Source organism: Panulirus ornatus, chromosome 15, assembly GCF_036320965.1.
Source record: "Panulirus ornatus isolate Po-2019 chromosome 15, ASM3632096v1, whole genome shotgun sequence".
NCBI lineage: Eukaryota > Metazoa > Arthropoda > Malacostraca > Decapoda > Palinuridae > Panulirus > Panulirus ornatus.
In genome coordinates, this window is record NC_092238.1 from 28504217 (window position 1) to 28525151 (window position 20935).

The following is a 20935-nucleotide window of genomic DNA, read 5'->3' on the forward strand; positions in this document are numbered from 1 at the left end:
TCAAAGTTTAATCCCAGGGTTGTGTGGGAATCGAAGCTTAACCGTAAAGCTGTGTAGGAAACGAAGCTTAACCCTAGAGATATATGAGAATCGAAACAACCCCAGAGATATGAGAGTCGAAGCTTAACCCCAGAGATGAGAATCGAAGCTTAACCGTAGAGCTGTGTAGGAAACGAAGCTTAACCGTAGAGATATATGAGAATCGAAACAACCCCAGAGATATGAGAATCGAAGCTTAACCCCAGAGATGAGAATCGAAGCTTAACCGTAGAGATGTGTAGGAAACGAAGCTTAACCCCAGAGATGAGAATCGAAGCTTAACCGTAGAGATGTGTAGGAAACGAAGCTTAACCCCAGAGATATATGAGAATCGAAGTTGACCCCAGAGATATATGAAAATCGAAGCTTAACCCCTTATTGTAAAGATGAATGTATCATCTACTGCATTGAAGAACATTACTAGAATATGATTACCTGAAACTTTACACTGGTTCAACATAAAACTTTCGATATAGTGAAAAGCCCATATTTGGAATGATTCACTTATAACTAATTTTCCCAAAGCGTGGTACTACATTCAGCGGTTGTTAGGGGTACGCTTCGAGTGTAAATCATATATATACTGTTCGAGTGATGATACCATCAAATGATTTCCTCGTTATAAATATTTAGTAGTACATGAGACTGAGGTAAGAAATCCTCCTCTGATAGGTTTTCAGAAAATCTATTTGCATCATAGATGCTTAAAACAGCTTACTAAGTAGAAAGGAGGCAATTTGAAGCAATGGAGTTCGAATAGTTTGCGTTTGATTTATTCCTCTATTCAGGTGATATCAAACTGTGTCTGTCAGTGCTGAAAATATATACTCTATTGAGCACAGTGCAGGACTGACTATGATGTGAAGTACTAAAGTCTTGTTTGCATTTTTTGTCTAATACTTTATACAATCTCATGACATGCAGTATGGTGCGACCATAAGAACTGACTTGAATTGGCCCTTTATGTATGCATGGTGCTTATGAGGAGTACATGGTTGATGGAACACCTGCCTACATTTGATATTTTGTGTATGTCTTCCAGAAAGACTAGTACCGCGTGGCTACTGGACAGCAATGTTGAAACAAACAAATACTAAACCGCAATGATGAAACAAAAAAATTCTGATGTAATGAAACTCTCTCTCTCTCTCTCTCTCTCTATCTATCTATCTATCTATATATATATATATATATATATATATATATATATATATATATATATATATATATATGAATAAAGGTGATGTAAGCTTTATACTAAAATTTTCTACTTAACAGTTTAGGCTGGGCCTTTTAAGTACAGAACGGTTACTCATAGAGAACCCTCAAATTGTGATGTTCCTTCAAAACAAGATTAAATCAAAGGTACAGACATTCATGCTTAGAAAACATCAAACTTTTAATCATCAATACCTATGTACAGGATATTTCATCAAGTATCCATATAATATGTTCAAAATTTTATGTTTAATAAGAGTGAATTACTGTAGGTAGAATAGATAAGTGAACATGATATATTAACGGATGCTATTTGGAATGATTGATTGCACGGTACAGCACTTAACTGCTGAGAAAATATATAGAAGTAGAATCTTAGTGTTGACTTTAGTCGATAATCCCCAACATTTGGAGTTGGTGGACTAGATATGCTTTTGTTAAGAAACTCACGAGCCTGTTTTTATAATTACTTTCTTACAAAGCATATCATTAACCAACTTTCTTAAAAGTCATTGGATTTAAAGGCTCATAAAGCTTAGTGATGAACATATTACTAGCCAAGACAAGTTCAAAGAAACTACATTTGTGACTGAACAGTATCAAACAATCATAAGGACAATAAGCATAAGTAAACATAATCAAATCCAACAGACTGAGGGAGAGTTTCGTCGAAGACCTTTGTGTTCTAAAGACCATCGTTTCCGTTCCCGCATCAAGTGCATCCTCAATGCTGTAAGAGCCCTACGTCATGGAGTTTCATGGTTGTGCAATGGTACTGACTTTAGTATATCTTTTTTAATTGTATAATCCCAAGAAGCCACAGTCAGTATCAGGGATGTGATGAGCTAATTTACAGTCGGAAGCTCATAGATGATTCTGTTCTCCTTTTAGTCCACTGATGATAATTCAAACTCATCTAAGGTGACTTTTCACTCGCAGCATAACCATATGCAGGGGAAGTCCGGTAACACCAGTTTATACAAACCTAATACGCACTTACCATATCAAGGGTACAACCTAAAAAAAATACGATCACAGTAGGGAAAAAAGTTTTTCTTTTTTATATCAAATGAGGAGCACAACTTAAGAATCTTAAAATTGTCACCTATCTTCTTTTTTTTTTCTAGAACAGAAACAAGCAGTTCATGGTACACTATCACCCCCATGAAATTCTGTCAAAGATAAGGTCCCCATTAAAAGTTAGCAGGATGGGTGAAATGGGTCACTCTTTTTATAAACAGGTGTTTTGACTGTGTGCACCGTGTCCAGATATCAGTTAAAAAAAAAAAAAAAAAATTAGGTAGCGGCTGTGCAGCTCCTCAATACCATTCCTGGTCTTCAGTAGACATGCAGCTCTTCGATATCTTGTGCCTTGGCTATGGTGGACAACCGGTCCAGGTCTTCATCAGAGATATCTCGAGAGGTGTCGATCCGCAGTACCCACAGGACCACACTCTCAACAGTCTCCTCATCTTCGCTACTCGCGCCGAGATCGAGGTTTTGCAGCTGCGTGCAGCCTATAGAATCCACGGAGGATTTGCGCCTTGTGGTTACACTGCAGGCACTGGTGTCTCGGCCTGCAAGGTCCTCCAATAATTTCTCGATCCCTGCAGCTGGAGAGAAAGGGAGAGACACTCATGACAAACAGGATCAAGTCATGTAGTTTTGTTCACTCATTCATTCTCTTATTATTGTTACATTCATTATATGCCCTTGTATTCACTACATACATTTGTTGTATTCAAGTAGTAATATATACTGTAATATCAATCTTACTAAAGTTAAGCAAGGCATTGACTGAAGACTTCTCATCTTTACTAAAGTTAAGCAAGGCACTGATTAATGACTTCTCAGTTCACTATTTCTTTTGGGTTTATGAGTCATGCAAAATACTTGAAATTAATATAATTAAGCATTTGTGTGAAGCATCTCCTTGCAGGTATGGTGTCACCTAGGAGATGTGTGGTGCCTCGCATGGGTGTAGTGCCACCCAGCAGAATGTGTGATAATTTTGTCTGGTGTCATATGTCCCATCTGGTGTGCAGTCTCCAAGCAGGTGTTTCACATCTGCCAAATGCGGCACCTTCTTCAACATGTATGGTGTCACTTAGCATAGATACATATGGTGTCACCTATTACATGTCTAAAAAAAAAAGTAGGTATATGATAACACCCAGCATTTTTGTGGTGACCCTAGCGCGAGTGGTACTCCCACCTACCAAGTGCATGGTCTCCCAGGAAGTGGATGGTGCCTTCCAGCAAATGTGTGGTTCCTCTTAAAAGTGTGATGCCTCAGCTTATAAGTGGTGTCTTGATTTCTACTGCCTCCCAACAGGTAAGTAGTATATTTCCTATTTTGTGTATAATGCTTCTCGGCAGGTGTTATGAGCTACCAAACAAATAGGTGTGGCCTTTCATAAGGTATGCAGTGCTTGCCCACAGTTGCGTTGTAACCCTGAACAAACGTGTTTAATTGCCTCTCAGCAGGTGAGTTGTGATTCACAGTACATCTGGTGTCTCCGATCACGTTTGTAGTGCCTCCACGATTTTTCTGGTGATTTACGGCAGGTATGTGGTGCTCTCTTGTAGATCTATATGTCATTGTATGCATGTGACTCTTCTCAAAGATGTTAAGCCCCTCTAAAAAAAAGATGCATGGTGCCTCCTGTAAGCATCTGTAGCCAACTTATAGTTACCCACTAAAAGGAGTGTGGTACAATCAGTTGGGATGAAGCACCCCACAACAGGTGTGAGGTACAATCTACCGGGATGATGCACACCACAACAAGTGTGTGGTACAATCTACTGGGAAGATGTGCCTTAAAACAAGTGTGTGGCGCCACCTAGCAGGTGTGTAGTACAATCTACTGAGATGATGTACCTCATAATAAGTGTGAGGTGTCTCCTTGCAGGTATCTGGGGATTTATGACAAGTACTTGTCTGGTGATTCCTAATAGATGTGTGTCTCTCGTAACGAGAAAGTAAGGCTTCCTGACAGATATGGGATGCATTTATGGAGGTATTTGGTGGCTTCTAGCAAAGATGTGGTTCCTTCCATGAAGTTTCCTAATAGGTATGTAGTGTAAGGAATTTTCTCCCAAAAGTAATGTGAATGCGAACAGGTGTGCATAAGGCGATGTCAGTTACATGGGCCTTCACAACAGATGTGCATCCTAACAGGTATATTGTGCATTTCAGCAGCAGTGACATTGTATGTTTCAGCAGGTGTTTGGCTCTTAGTACTAATGTCTTCTAGTGGGTCCGTGGTGTCACTGAACAGGTGTAAGGTACATACATGCAGATGTGAGGCATAACTTGAAGCGAGGCTTTCTAGTATGCTTTGGACCCCGGTTGATGTGTGTTACCCTAGTAATGTCTTACCAGAACTGTTATCTGATGTGTTAGAAAGCTCCTACTCACTGATACGTAATCTGCTCTCACCTTTATAGATAGAGGCCCTATCAGTGCTTATACAACCTGACTCTTTGTCCCATACTAATGCATAAGTAGAGTTGCTTTGACATCTGAGAGAGAGAGCCTTCTTAACAGAGAACTTCTTAAAAGTACTTGAAAGAGCCTCTCTGACATCTGAAGGAGCCTCTTCACCATGTATGAGCTTCCCTTGCACCTCAAAGTGCTTCTATAGCATCTGAGAAAAGGCCTTTTTATCATCTAAGAGAGCTTCCCTATCACAGAACATTTAAAGTGTCTGAAAGGCTCTCCCTAGCATCTGATAGTAACATCCCACACTCGAGAACCCTACCGTACATCCTGAAGCGTTCTCCCAGCATCTGGAAAGGGCTTACTTTAAATCTATGACCCCCCAATCAGCATGTTTATAAAGCCTCCCTAACAAGCGAAAAAGCTTCCTGAAACAATCAAAATCTTCTACGGCTTCAAAGAGAACTTCTGAAGCACTAGAGAAATTCTTCCTAGCATCTTAAGACCGCATCTTTATGTCTAAGACCTTCACCAATATGTTACTAGTGAAGGTACCCTGCCAAGGGCCAGTGATTGTGATGCTGGACCAATTCAGGGAACCGCATAACTATGGTGGGGAATAATTCATGAGGCCCGAGGAGAGCAGAGTGAAGGTTATAAAGACCTGTGGGTAGTGGGTGAGGAGTGGCTTAGTAATGTTAACGAGTAGTGAGGTGGAAGAAGAGTAGGGTTAGTGGCGAGTTGTGTTAGGTGTAGTGATGATGAACATGGTGGTCCATCCCCAATATCTTACGGTGTACTACCCAGATCCCTCATCACTACACCCACACTAACCTTCCACTAGTGCCAGCACACGACCTACCAGTGAGGTGAGTGTCGAAGAAGGCGACCCCGTCGTACTGTTGTCTTTCTCCTGCAGGCCACATGTTTCTTACCATGGCGCCGGCCCTACCAGCCTCATCGTCTTGCAGAGAAGGACACTCCAGCCAGATCCACAGCTCTTCTCCATAGTACTGAATGCGGGACACGGTGTTTGGGTCTGGTATGGTTGACAGTCGCATCACCAGAGCTGCAAGAGGAAAACTCGATCGTCCTTATGTTAGCAATGCAAAAGGCACTCTTTGCCATAAATTTCTGTCTTATGTAAATCACTATATTACTTCAAAGAAGATGAATTAAACACCCATCTGTATCATTATTTTTTTTTTCTTTTTACATTAAGTAATGTAGAGACATACTGAAATCCTCGGGGATATAAGTATGTTACAGGTGTTATCAATAACGTGATTTGTTCCTTAAAGAAATGAGCTAAAAACGCTCAAAAGTTATTTTCAATGTACATATATTTACGTATCTACGGCACTGGAAATGCTCATTTCCTTTTATCGTGAATTTCCACAAACAGGAGCAAGCTGTGATGTCTGAATGTATGTAGATGTGACAAGGATGAGAAAGGGAGAGATATAGGTAGTAAGTTTTAAACGAGAAACCTGGAAGTTCATGCTGTGAGTGAAACTAAGCTGAAGGAGGAAGGGGCAAGAATGGTTTTGGAGTTTCCGTGGGGGTTAGAGTCGGGAGTTAATGCGAGGGCAAAAGTGTAGGAAGTGGTATGTACTACCAAAGAAGAAGCTGCAGGACTAAGTTATGACTGATGCGAGTGAAAAGGGGAGTAGACTGCAAAAGAGTGAGTGACTGCCAGTGCTCATGCACCTGGTAGTGAAAACAGTAGAGGAGAGACGGGGTGTCATTTTGCATGATCTGTGTAAGTGGACTGAAATACTTGATGTATGGGATCAGATTCTGGTGCTTGGGGGATCTGAATGCAGAAGTGGGTGATACGTCAGTGGAGGGCATGAAGTAACCAGTTGAAATGAAAATGGGAACATCTTGTCGAGTTGAGTGCAGAGAAAGGATAATTTGCTTAAGACTGTAAAAAAAAAAAAAAAAAAAAAAAAAAGTGCATATATACTCACTCATTTCACTTAGCTGCCAGAGGTCAGGGATGCGTTTGTTGAGGTGCGGTATGTCCTCCAACCCGACCTTCAGTTTCAGTGTGGTCAAGGACTCTGGCAGAAGCAACACCCCAACTTTGCTGATGCGTCCTCTGAACTCCTCCAACACTCCGCTCTGGGAAAATATCTCAACGGCGGAATCGTCCGTGGCCTCTGTGAGAGGGAACTTGAAGAAGTTGTGCGTGAGTTCTAACTTGAGTTTGATGTCGTTATTCACCACAGACTCCAGGGCGGGTTGTAGATGGGTGATAGTTGCGGTGTTCTCTGGGATGTACAGGTCCAGTTTCTTAACACTCTTCGAGGAGAGTAAGGGCAGGAGAGAACAAAGGTGCACCCCGGTACTGATCCTCCATTTGCTTTTCTTGATCTTGGCATAATGCTCCAGTTTCATCCTCACGGCTCGTGCGACATCGGAGTCAGTCTCACATTCCGCCAAGTGGCGGAGCAAAGGATCAGTCTCCACCGAGTATGGGAATGTCTCAAAGTGCACAAGTTCAATGATCTCTGCACCAAATTCATCCAGGACTTCTTTCTCATGGAGAATGCCTGTGAGATAGAGCAACACTCGTTCGAATTTCTTTCCCACATCGTTAACGTCTGCAAATTTCTGTCGTATTACGTCTTGAATTGTTTTCTGTGACGATGATGGCTGAGTGACTTCTGTGGCAAGATAGTTCGCACAAGCATATTCTTGCTCTGACCTGTGGCGGAAGCTGTATATCATAGTTATCTTGAGCAGTTTCCTGGACATTTTCATGGTGAAATACGAGGATAAGAATTCTTCCCCTGCGTCATCTGGCAGTTTCATATCCCGACATTTTTTCCTCAGTTCACTGACTGTCTTTTCTTTCAACTCAAACTCTTCTCTACAGTGAGTGATATAAGCTAACTCATCATAATACTCTAAAAACACCTGGCACATCTCCTCTGCCTTGGATTCCTTTAACCCTCTGTTGACCAGTCTCTCAATCACCTTGCCCGATATCAGCTCACGGAACGCTGAAAACAGTGTGGTCATGGAGGTTAAGGAGTTGATCTTTTCTGGAGACTCGATCCAAATTAGCACAATCAGACCCAAGTTGAGAGGACTGTGCAATATACTCTGTACATCCTCTGCCATACCATGCAGGTGTTCCATCAATCTATCCGTTTCTTCCTTAACCCTCTGGCTGTCATCAAGCAAAACATGCATGAGTTTTGTGACGAAGAGAGACTGATGCTCCTTGTCAATGCCTAGAAGCTGCAATGTCAAATTCCTCTTAGTTTTAGGGAGTATCAATGCCAGTTGCTTTGCACTTATGGGTCGCGTTGTAACGAAAACCTTGATGTGGTCTCCATTAAGAGCTAGAATTTCTTTCAAAAGCTTCTCCGAGGAGGGATTAATCTCATCGTAGCCATCGACTATAATAATCAACGGCTGACTCAATACGATTTCTTTCAGACGTTCACAGCCGTTGACTGACCTTACAGTCTGTGGGAGGTAATGTTGGAGAAGATCGTCTATGCTCTGTTTGGAGATGTCTCTGCACTCAGTGAATAATACAAGTGGAAAGGAGGAAAGTCCATCAATTTCACTGGTTTTATTCAACCAATGGTGCATAACTAGCTTCATCAGGGTGGATTTGCCGAGGCCACCATCTCCCTTAAGAACAACCACATTTGGGTTAGCGCCATCTGGTCTCGCGACGGTCACAAGCTGCTTGTGGCTGACGATGATTTTCTTCTTCTTTTCTTTGCTGTGCATTATATCATCTTGTTCCAGTTCCATGGTGACAAATATGAGGTCTGGTTCAACAGCGTCACCGTCTCTCAGAAGCCAAGGGGCGGGTTCCACCAGACACAAAGGTTCGTAGGTACTTATGATTTCCTTCATGCTCTCCTCTCGTACATCTTTCTCCTCGTGTTCTCGAAAGAGTTTCTGAATCTCCTTCAACTTGCGCCAATGGTCTACATTGGATGGATCCATATTGTCAATGATATCTGTCTCCTGGATGGCTTTCAGCTGTTGGCAGATGTTGGTGTACAGCTGACTAAAGTCAACACTGAAGCGTTTTTCAGCTGCTTCAAGTATTTCTCTCATTATCTCCTGCAGATTTTTCATCACGTCAAGAAAGTCTTGTTCTGAGAGCTCCTGTGACTCATGAGAGAGTCTGTTCCTCTCGTCTTTGATGAACTGAATGCCATACTCTAACGGATGGGATTTGTCTCTCCATACAGAGTCATCAGGAGCGAGGTCACACATCTTATTGTTGCGGAGTAACTTATGCAAAAAGGTAATGTCAAATTCCTCTGGAGGTCTTTGGTTGTCTAACTTATGCCTCTGTTCTTCAGTATACTGTTTTTTGAAGAGCTTTTCTTTACTCTCATCAGTCAATGGCTTCTGGGATTTATTGGCACTTTCCATAAGGACAAAGATGTGCTCTTTTATGGCAATGTTCCCGCCAAGGTAAGACACGCGGAAGACTGCCGGGAAAACCGCTTCACCAGAACTCCGCAGCCCCAAGTAGTACCAGAGGCCCCGCTGCTTGAGCGGGGTTACCCCTAGTGGTGAACCCATCTTGCTGGCACACACTGATCCTTCACGCTACATGATGACTACTTTATTTACATACCTTGTGGCTGACTTGTCAGTCACCTACAAGCACTTCCTTTCACTGCTTTCATCTTAGCCATGACAGTTTCTTGGTTTCTTCATCCATTGAAGTCTTCCTTTTTTTTTTTTTTAAACACTGTCTGAAGTGTGCATCTGGACTTTCCAATCAGTTACATCCCTCTGAAAGGAAGAGCTGGAATTTACTTTCAGCATTTACAAAGACTACAAAACATTTACAGACAAAATAATGAAGCGAACCTACCTTTTTAAATACTATAGTAGTAGTAGTAGTGATAATAATAATAATAATAATAATAATAATAATAATAATAATAATAATATTATTATTATTATTATTATTATTATTATCATTATCATTATTATCATTATCATTGTTATTACTATTATCATTATTATCATTATCATTATACGTGTTGTCTAATTCCTTTGTAGCCTTAGTCTGGATGAAAGACCTGACCCAGATACGCTGAAATGGTCTGGACATAAGGAGAGGATGAGTGAAGACATGAAGGCTGACTGATTGGAAGGTTTGAAGTGTCAGAGGCGGTGAGAGCATGAGGGAGGGGTCGACTGAAAAAGAGGAGGGTGGAGTGAAAGGAGCTTTAGAATATTGGGTCCTGAATCTAAAGAGAAGGATGAGAGGCATACATGGGATATCATGACATGAGTCAATGTTATATAGGGAATGACGTGTCATTAGGTTGACCAAAGGTTTATGAAATGGTCAAGGTAAACCATGAAACAAGAGCTGCAATAATAATATAATAATAATAATAATAATAATAATAATAATAATAATAATAATAGTAAAATAATATTAATAATAGTAAAATAATAATAATAACTAATAATAATAATAATAATAACAATAAGAATAACAATAATAATAACCAGGGTAAACTATGGAGTGCTTTGTGGGGCCTGGTTGTGGATAGGAAGCTGTGGCGGTCTGTGCATTACACACAACAGGTAATGAAAGGGTGTCAGAATATGCGGCCTTTGTATATATATATATATATATATATATATATATATATATATATATATATATATATATATATATATACTATTTATTTATTATACTTTGTCGCTGTCTCCCGCGTTATAGAGGTAGCGCAAGAAAAACAGACGAAAGAATGGCCCAACCCACATACACATGTATATACATAAAGGCCCACACACGCACATATACATATATACACATGTACTAATTCATACTTGCTGCCTTCATCCATTTCGTCGCCACTCCGCTACACATGAAATAGCACCATCCTCCCACCGCGCGCGTGCGAGGTAGCTGTTGGAGGTTTGTATGATATATATATATATATATATATATATATATATATATATATATATATATATATATATATATATAATGAGAATTTCTATGGTCTTTGAATCATTTTCGACGCCTGTAGGTGTACATGTTTTTTTTCGGGTGGTGGTTCTATGTTGACGGCCTTGATGAACTATATATATATATATATATATATATATATATATATATATATATATATATATATATATATATATATATATATATATTATTTTATTTTTTCTTATTATACTTTGTCGCTGTCTCCCGCGTTTGCGAGGTAGCGCAAGGAAACAGACGAAAGAAATGGCCCAACCCCCCCCCCCCCATACACATGTATATACATACGTCCACACACGCAAATATACATACCTACACAGCTTTCCATGGTTTACCCCAGACGCTTCACATGCCTTGCTTCAATCCACTGACAGCACGTCAACCCCGGTATACCACATCGCTCCAATTCACTCTATTCCTTGCCCTCCTTTCACCCTCCTGCATGTTCAGGCCCCGATCACACAAAATCTTTTTCACTCCATCTTTCCACCTCCAATTTGGTCTCCCTCTTCTCCTTGTTCCCTCCACCTCCGACACATATATCCTCTTGGTCAATCTTTCCTCACTCATCCTCTCCATGTGCCCAAACCACTTCAAAACACCCTCTTCTGCTCTCTCAGCCACGCTCTTTTTATTTCCACACATCTCTCTTACCCTTACGTTACTCACTCGATCAAACCACCTCACACCACACATTGTCCTCAAACATCTCATTTCCAGCACATCCATCCTCCTGCGCACAACTCTATCCATAGCCCACGCCTCGCAACCATACAACATTGTTGGAACCACTATTCCTTCAAACATACCCATTTTTGCTTTCCGAGATAATGTTCTCGACTTCCACACATTCTTCAAGGCCCCCAGGATTTTCGCCCCCTCCCCCACCCTATGATCCACTTCCGCTTCCATGGTTCCATCCGCTGCCAGATCCACTCCCAGATATCTAAAACACTTCACTTCCTCCAGTTATATATATATATATATATATATATATATATATATATATATATATATATATATATATATATATATATATATAATGAGAATTTCTATGGTCTTTGAATCATTTTCGACGCCTGTAGGTGTACATGTTTTTTTCGGGTGGTGGTTCTATGTTGACGGCCTTGATGAACTATATATATATATATATATATATATATATATATATATATATATATATATATATATATATATATATCCTTTGTAAGGAGTAATGACTAATAACATTAATACAAACGTGCATATCGCAAAGGTTACACTATAATATAAGTATAAATGTCCTCGAACACTTCATTAGATGTACAAAGAATATAAGAGGTCTTGGATTCTATAGGCTTGGTGGAGAAAATTATAATAATGATAAAAAAAATAAGATTTTCAAGTAAATTATGTTACTGCATGTAAAGAATAAAGAAATCCAAAAAGGGATGTTCCAGACCTTGGCTTATAAGCATGCCATTATTCCTTTTCTCTAGAATCTATCTATCTATCTCATAAAGACTGACAAGAAAAAAAACAGAAGGAAAGAGAAATGGAGATCATGTACACAGAGCAATCATAATGATAAATAATAATGATATTAATATAATAATGATGATAATAATAATAATAATAATAATAATAATAATAATAATAATGATAATAATAATAATAAACCCAAAATAAAGAAACCAGGTGCAAATTCAACTGCAATGAACTATATATATACATATATTTACTGCTTTTAAAAATATTTACAACTACGGCACAACTCACACTGGTAATTCTATAGCCCATGCAGTATAGTCATGTTACCTACAAGGGCCATGTATGCAATGAGAGCGTCCATGGCCATAGAATCATCTTAAAACACGCTGAAGGTGTTCAATTTCCTTTTTTTTCGATTGACATGATGTTGAAGGCCTTTTAACGACCCTGGTTGTCATTTGGCCGAAACAGAATACCAATAAACTAACCGCAGTCCCAAACACATCATCGTGAACAAAGCTTTGTATGTCGTGTGCTCTGGTCTGAACTTCGATGACATTTACTGATACAAATTTACCTAGGCATCCGTATTCGCAAACACGATCCGGTAATCCATTTAAAAGTACATGCTTTCAGACCGTAGTAATCACCTTAAAGTGTTTTTGTAATTCCTATCGTGAATGGAATATCCTAAATCCATGTATAAGAAGAAAATAAAGAGCTGTTCACCAACTTGGTCACCATTCGTGACTCTGAACATTAGAGATTTCTGATAAATCAAGTCTGTATCTTATCAGACGCCCCGTGCGTGACGTCACTCGCCAAGGGAGAGAGAGCCATAGGCGGTACATATGATAAAGCTTTGCCAGCGTGGACAGCAATGGTTAATCCATGTTTAATTGAGGAAGTTGTATATTCCCTTTTCGTATAAATATCTGCTTCGTATAAATGATCAGAAAATCATAGGTCCAAAAATGATGAAATCCAGAAATATACCCTGAAATGTATTCACACTGTACCGGCGGTTACTCATTTATTCATCATACAATGCTGATCTCTCTCTCTCTCTCTCTCTCTCTCTCTCTCTCTCTCTCTCTCTCTCTCTCTCTCTGACTTGCTCCCAATCCCAGTTATCTCAAAAAGGATTTCCGGTGTTGCTAATCACGGTGTTAGATACGAAGGTTCACGGAAAATGGGGACATCTAGTAACATCATACGGTTATATAAATCCCTTGAGCACGACATTTCGACCCTTCAGCACGACAGTTCGACCCTTGAGCACGACAGTTCGACCCTTGAGCACGACAGTTCGACCCTTGAGCACGACAGTCAAACCTTAAGCACGACCATACGACCCTTGAACACGACGCAACGGTCCTACAGCACGACAGTACGACCCTAAGCACTACTATCCGTACAGTCCTGCCAGAGTTCTGGTCTGCAGGTATTCTCAGTACGGATTCTCATTAGCCAATAAGGTCCTACTTCATGATTCACACCATTCATATGTCATGCACGCCCAAGGTACGTTTATACAGGCGTCCCTATGAACGCTGGTTATCAAAAACTTATTAATGGTGTCCTTGTGATATTCGTAATTTGTTTTGTATTCTCGATTTTCTTGGGTAATCAGATATGAAGTGTCTAACGAGAAACACAATTGTCCGAAAGTCCTCAATATATATATATATATATATATATATATATATACCAGGGAAGTCCAGAGATGTTACAAATATCCAAACTTAGCAATTCCTCCTGTGCGTCAGTAGGCTTCCCAATGACACTTCCATCCGCTGCTATATCATCCACCCTCTGACACAACCCACGAATTTAAACCTCCTGTGAATTGTGGTTTCCCGATTTTACAATAAATTAGAACAGATACTTTTGCTGTATTTCTCATTGTTTCATGCACCAAGCTGCCACTTCCATTTTAAATAACCATCACTGGTAACTTTCATGGACGAGTTACTGTCATTAATCCTATCAAAACTAAAACAATCAAAGTGTCATCTGATTACGAAATATCTACCCTGTATCCAACTTCTCACATGTACGATCCCCAGACAAAATGGCCAATCTTCAAGATGGAAATCTTCAAATTAGGTTTTATTCACGGAATCGGAATAAGATTTGTGTTTCATCTCTTATTTCAGTATTGTCTGAGACACAGCTACATCCTAACGAAAGGAACAAGATAAGATTTTAGGTACCTTGATTTAGTCTTTTCTTATCAAAGATGTGTAGAAGAATGTTCATGTAAAAAAAAAGGTCGTATACGACTATAATGTACATGCTTGTTGGGAAAATATGCTCTTGAAGAAAACTCCACACCATGACTTTGTAACAGACAATGTATTACACCTACTGTTTGCAGAAAGATAAGTTATTTACAGGGCAAGGGAAGCTGATTATAACTCAGCAACTACTACGAATATATATATATATATATATATATATATATATATATATATATATATATATATATATATATATATATATTCTTTCTTTTAAGTATATGGATAAGGATCAGTTCACCTATATCTTTCGACTTAAATTAGTCCCAAATTACAATACATAACGGATAAATAGTGCGGTCATCATACAAGGCACAAAAATTGTATTATGAAAGGTATGAGGATGTCTCTAAATGGCTACAAAAGCCTAAAGAGGCGAGTAATAAAGAAAATCTAGAATTGGAACCACCAATGGCAAAAGAGGTGCATATTGACTAATAAGGTCCCTAACCCGATTAATGCCAATCACTGCAAAATTGTGCTTCTGGCAGGGAGAAAATTCATGCAAACAAGCACCAGATCCAAACAACAAAGTATCCTAATGCAGAACTCACCTACTGTATGATGCGGATACGCCAAATTACTTTTTCAAGCTTCAACATGGGTTTATTTGACGTCCAATGTTACATATCTGTTGTACTAATGACAGGAAAATAAATGTTAACGATAAAATCTTTGAGACAACAGGAGTATCGGCAGAATTCTAGGAACATTTGGGCGGGCCCCGGGGTGTTCGTACGTGTTAGCGACCTTCAGACTTCACCTTATGAATGTTCTCCCTGCTATTTACTTTATGGGGATGGAAATACAACTTGCTATAAATATATATATGGAGATGTGACGAATATCACTGGGATATCAATGGTGCCCTGATCTACGAAACGAAAGTGCTCGCGAAAGAGCGAATAAAAATTGATAACTTACCCATCGAACTCGGCCAGGGGCCGGTAGAGACTACCTTCTCCTACGTCTGGCTAGCAGCAACTGCGCCACTGACTGACTCACAGTCAGCTCTGGTGAACGGCCTTCAGCCCACTAAGCTGACAAGTCTCCTCAGATGAAGTTTAATGGGAGATTAAAATACATCAAACACTTCCCTGCACTGAAGTGTATGCGGTACTTTCTTGACATTCGGGTACATCATAATTCTAGTCACAGGGGTTTTCAAGGTTTCCGTGAAATAACACTCCAGAAGGCGTAATATGACCATTATATTTCCAACCGTTGGTTCAACTACAGGCGCCCCCAATCCATATGCAGAGAGAACGCACCGACAGCCGTTAACTTTAACACTCGGTGTCTTTGAAGGTACCACCATTGCGTATTTACAGATTATATTTCATTCCTTACTTGCAAGTAGATTTACATGGCTCGTGCTTAACGTCAAAAATATAATCCTCGAAAGCAAATAACATCCACAAACACCTCATATAAAACAGTAGTCAGCGAAACGTGCGTCAGATCGCAACCCGCATGGGAAATACCTCGGGACGAAGACGGGAAACCCCGTTCGTTCATTGTTATTGTGCCTCCGACTTCAACTTTATTTTAGTCATCACATCAGTTACTTCTGCAAATATCATGCAGAATAATTCATGATAGTAGTATGTTATATATTCCAGGCAGATATGAGAGTGAACCCTCAAGTGATTTTTGGAAGTGGTGAGAGATGTCACGTACGGGATGGAAGATGAGATTTCGAACACAAACTGATGCGACCAACTCTCCTGTCTCCTACCATACCTCCCACCCAGTCACGTAAATTTGGGGGGGAAATCCACGGTGGAGCATTACTCAAACATTTAACTTCCCCTTGCCCATTTACCCAAGACCATGCCCATGTGTTCAACAAGTGAATTGTCTATCCTCGAGACTAAATTCTCATGCATATCATCATACCAGTGTGTAGAAAAATTAACGAGGCTTGTATTGGCAAAAAAAAAAAAGAAAAAAAATCACAGAAATTCATTGCCGAGTAAGTCCAGTGATTGCTGAGGTTGTTTCTCTGAAAATACTGATATCAGTGGTACAAAGCTCACATTCTAAATAATCATCATATATATATGGGAGAAAGAATACTTCCCACGTATTCCCTGCGTGTCGTAGAGGCGACTTAAAAAAAAGGGGTGGGAGTGGGGGCTGGAAATCCTCCCCTACAATCTTTACTTTTCCAAAAAGAAGGAATAGAGAGTATTTACCCTCTAAGGCTCTGTTCCCTACTCTTGACGCTACCTCGCTAATATGGTAAAATGGCAAATAAGTATGAAAAAATTATATATATATATATATATATATATATATATATATATATATATATATATATATATATATATAAACCGTACGCACCTGAAGGTGGAGTTAAAGATTTTTCATACGGTAATTATAAACTGAAGACTACGGCCTTAACGACCCTGGCAGACAATAAAACAACCAACCAAAGTCGTCTTTTCATGCAGCACTTAGCTTCAGGCCCAAGCTCTCTTCGCCCCCAGTTTTCCTGTTCTTTTCCTGTAATCCTCTTCGACACCGTGTTACCAGGAACTCGTCAACAAATTCCTCCCAACTTCAACTCTTCAAACCTGTCCTTCCACTCAACAAGGAATCATTCTTTAATGTCCCTTAACTCTACTAGTTTCTCCGGAGCAACGCGCTAGCCCTGCATTCTTTGGCAAAACATAAGTACTCTCTCATACATATATATACATACATACATATATATATATATATATATATATATATATATATATATATATATATATATATATATATATATATATATACATACATACATATATATATATATATATATATATATATATATATATATATATATATATATATATATGTTTATATATATATATGTGTGTGTGTGTTCCCACGTACCATTCTTGTATTCCCTTTTCCACCTTTTAAATCTTAATCATGCAGGTCACTAGACCTGGTGAGACTGGACAACCAGGTCACTGTCCAAAACGATTTTGAGATCTAGGAAATCCATTCTGACAGACCTGGGCGACGAGGTCACTGACCACCTCAGATATAGAGAACGACGTTATCAGCTGCCGATATGTGGGACATTGATTTCGACCTGGGAACAGTAAGTTCCCCGGTCATACGAGTGCCCCCAGGTCACAAGAAACTGAGGTTGCTCCCACGAAAGACAGACGCACCCATAAGCAAGCCCACCAAATTCGCTCAACGACGAGATGAATGACCGATAACTTACTTATTGAGGAAGGAGAGAGAGAGAGAGAGAGAGAGAGAGAGAGAGAGAGAGAGAGAGAGAGAGAGAGAGAGAGAGAGAGAGAGAATCCCTGGATTCCCCCTAAAACTTGTTTCTACCAACAGAAATCTTCATGACTCAAGATTCAATTTTGAGAGAACTTCGTTTGGATATATATATATATATATATATATATATATATATATATATATATTTCCAGTCCTCTGTTCCATCACGGTTGAGGTGGGCGTAATGGCCGTGGTGGGGCCTCTCTAACATTTTCGTGATGCCAAAGAAAATCTGGATGGATTCGGTATTAAATTTTGTCAGGATTCCAGTTAGTAGTTTTACTTATCCCCCCTCCCCCCGTCCCTGTTCTTTCTCACCCATCAGAGCGGGAGTGATTGGCTGACGAATTTGGCTACTCAGATTCTTGAATTCTGGTCTAGTGTGCCTGCACACGGATGTGGACGGACGTACGGACAGAAATGCTCTTTCCCGTCCGAGCAACTGCCGCTGACCTGCGTTCGAGGCTGTCAGTCAGAGGCAACTGATGAGTGATTGCCTTCTAAGGGAGGAACTTAACGAGCGATACGAGATGATCATGTGGACGTTGGCGGAGAAGCGAACGACATGAGAGTGTGTGACTCCATTTAGGTTTCTCACGGTCGATGAGTCTAGTGTGTTTGTGTGTGTGCAGAGAGAGAGAGAGAGAGAGAGAGAGAGAGAGAGAGAGAGAGAGAGAGAGAGAGAGAGAGAGAGAGAGAGAGAGAGAGAGGAGGGAAATGCAGTTATTTAGGAGAGGAAGTGAGAGGATATCTACACTCAAGAAAATAAAATGATAGGAGGATGGCGGACGGCAAAACATTCCCCACCCTACAGGAAATGTGTGTGAGTCCACACCTCGCTGACGCACGAGTTCGAGGAAATAATATTTGTCCAGCGCAAGTGAAAGAGGGAAAATGGGAAGGAGAAAATGCTAACAAGGAAAAATGTGATAACGATTGGGGCGATAAAGAGCGAGTGAAAACTTGCGCAAAAAGGGATGTGAAAAAATCATGACACTTGCTAGAGCTGAGGCAACTGCAAATGATCAAGGTTGTCGAAGTGCTGGTTTGGTACCAGAACAGGCCACGGGGCCGGCAACACACTTGACTGAGCTATCGAGGTGATGACTACCAGGACAGGTCACATACCGCCATTACACTTGACTTACTGTTGTTGCTTTGCAAGGTAAAGGGTTAATATCGTATTGCTCCCGTCTGCCACCGATGGACAGTTTCATATCCATTTTCTTGTGTCGTTAGAGTTATGCCTCTCGTCTTTTCACTGTCGTGTACATTCATTTCCTAAAAGGCTGACAGGAGTTTACAGATTAATCTGTTTCCGTGTTCCCGTGTGGTCAACAGCCCCACCCGATGCTCGTCATTTCGCGAATCATCGCTGGGTTATTAAAATCCCCAGTGATCCTTAAAGAGGCAGAGAATATCATTTCGGGTTAATATATTCCTGACAGGAAGAGGAGGGGGTGGGGATAGGTGGACACATTTCTCTCTGTCTGTCTATCACTGCTATGATTTCATACCGGATAAAGTTTGCGGGTTGAAATCTACCTCTAAGGCCGAGTCTGACGCACTCTTAAATAATCTAGGCGATAAGGGTCAAAATCTCTGGGACATGAGGTTACGCGGCGTGCCTTCAAATCTGCGTAATTCACCTGCGACTAAATAGTGCCGGGTCATTTCTATAATCAAAAGCTATGGTGTGTTTTGGGTCTTTGTAAACATAGGGCTGGTGACCTTTCGTGATTTTTATTCACTCCGTTTTGAACGCCTCTCAACACTATCAAATTCTGATTTCACTCACTGCTTAGGAAACGATCTTGCCATCCAGTTCTATGGGCGTAGAGACGTGGGATGGGTGAGGACGGTGTGGGTTCATCCCTCCCCTGCCGGATATTGGTGCACCTGGTGGATTGCTTTCACAACATTGAGTCAGCTAGTGTTAGCAGGGGCCACATTGGCTGGATTTGACAGCTGGTCCACCTGTGTGCCGCAATTACTGACCACGAACATGTGCTGTGCCCTATCTTCCGGCTTGTGCTATCACCATTTTCCACCTAGAGTCAAGCATTCGTCCCATTCTCCCATTTACTCCTTGGCATACCCATGTTCTGTGTTTCTTCTGTATTGTTTATGCCCTAACTTTATCAACCTCTGTGATATTCAACGCATTTTCTAAAACTATTAATCTTAACGAGCCGCCAAATCACCTTCCTTTCAGAGAAATTAATTGCCCACATTCTAGATATTCCTTCTGACGGAGCATATTATTTTCCTCGGCGATCAGTTCTGTACACGGCCGAGAGTTGTCGTCGGGGTGCATTTCTGACGCTGAGTATGAAGTATCCAGTCACTCCTCAATCGTTGCATTCATTATCCTCCTCACCCGTGTGTGCGCCTGTCCCTCTGTCTATCCACCTTTCCTCACTCCCAACCTCTTCCCCTTCCCTTCCTCATTTATGGCTACCACGTCTCCCTTCTTTTCCTATACAGTAATATGATAAACCATCACTATAGTATATCTCTCTTTTATTCTCCGAAAGCAATAATAGCTTACATATCTTAGGGTACAATTAGCCAGCAATAAAGGTGAGGTATGAAGATCATGATAATATTCCGAGTTACCCACATGAGTTCTAGTAAGGTCAATTCTCGTGACCTTTCTAAAACATCCGCACATCTAGATGTTACCATTATTCAGTACAACGTTCAATTCTTTTTGTTTCGTTTCATTACGTTCCCTATTACTATTCTGCGTATAAGTGAGTGAGAAACAGGTTACTCTCAAAGCCTCTCTCTCTCTCTTCCATGATTATGAACATATAAACCCCTTCCAAGAACACTCAAGTATATGTACAGGAAGCGCAGAGCATAATTCATGAAAAGTGTGTAAACATTCAGAGATTTACCGTTAAAGGATGTTATGCTGTGGGTTTTTCTGCCTATTCAATTTGTGTGTATATATATATATATATATATATATATATATATATATATATATATATATATATATATATATATATATATATATATATATACCGCGCCTTTACTCCTCTGTATGTATGCACACACGCACATACACAAGCTTATGCCAAGTTCCCATTCTATCGACCAGTCACTTGGGGAGGATGAAGTGGGTGGACTGTGTGACGGCTGCCGCAACCAGGATTCGAGCCT

The 20935-nt window shown here is 40.3% G+C and overlaps 1 protein-coding gene across 1 annotated transcript; it reads right to left on the reverse strand.

Annotated features, from left to right (window-relative positions):
* Positions 1-1420: 1420 nt before the first annotated feature.
* Positions 1421-15526, reverse strand: LOC139753806 (uncharacterized). Its single transcript, XM_071670686.1, has 4 exons — positions 15398-15526; positions 6673-9484; positions 5562-5768; positions 1421-2870 (listed from the first exon to the last, which is right to left on the reverse strand). Exons 2-4 carry the CDS (start codon positions 9266-9268, stop codon positions 2596-2598), a joined length of 3078 nt encoding a protein of 1025 aa, XP_071526787.1. The 5' UTR covers positions 9269-9484; positions 15398-15526; the 3' UTR covers positions 1421-2595.
* Positions 15527-20935: the final 5409 nt, after the last annotated feature.

Bases quoted from the DNA above. Each gene is read 5' to 3' on its own strand.
- LOC139753806 (XM_071670686.1), bottom strand. From the start codon at position 9,268: ATGGGTTCACCACTAGGGGTAACCCCGCTCAAGCAGCGGGGCCTCTGG. The intron at 5,769-6,672 runs GTGAGTATATAT...TTCCTCTTGCAG, and splicing joins CTGGCAGCTAAGTGAAATGA to CTCTGGTGATGCGACTGTCA. The intron at 2,871-5,561 runs GTAGGTCGTGTG...CTTTCTCTCCAG, and splicing joins CTTCGACACTCACCTCACTG to CTGCAGGGATCGAGAAATTA.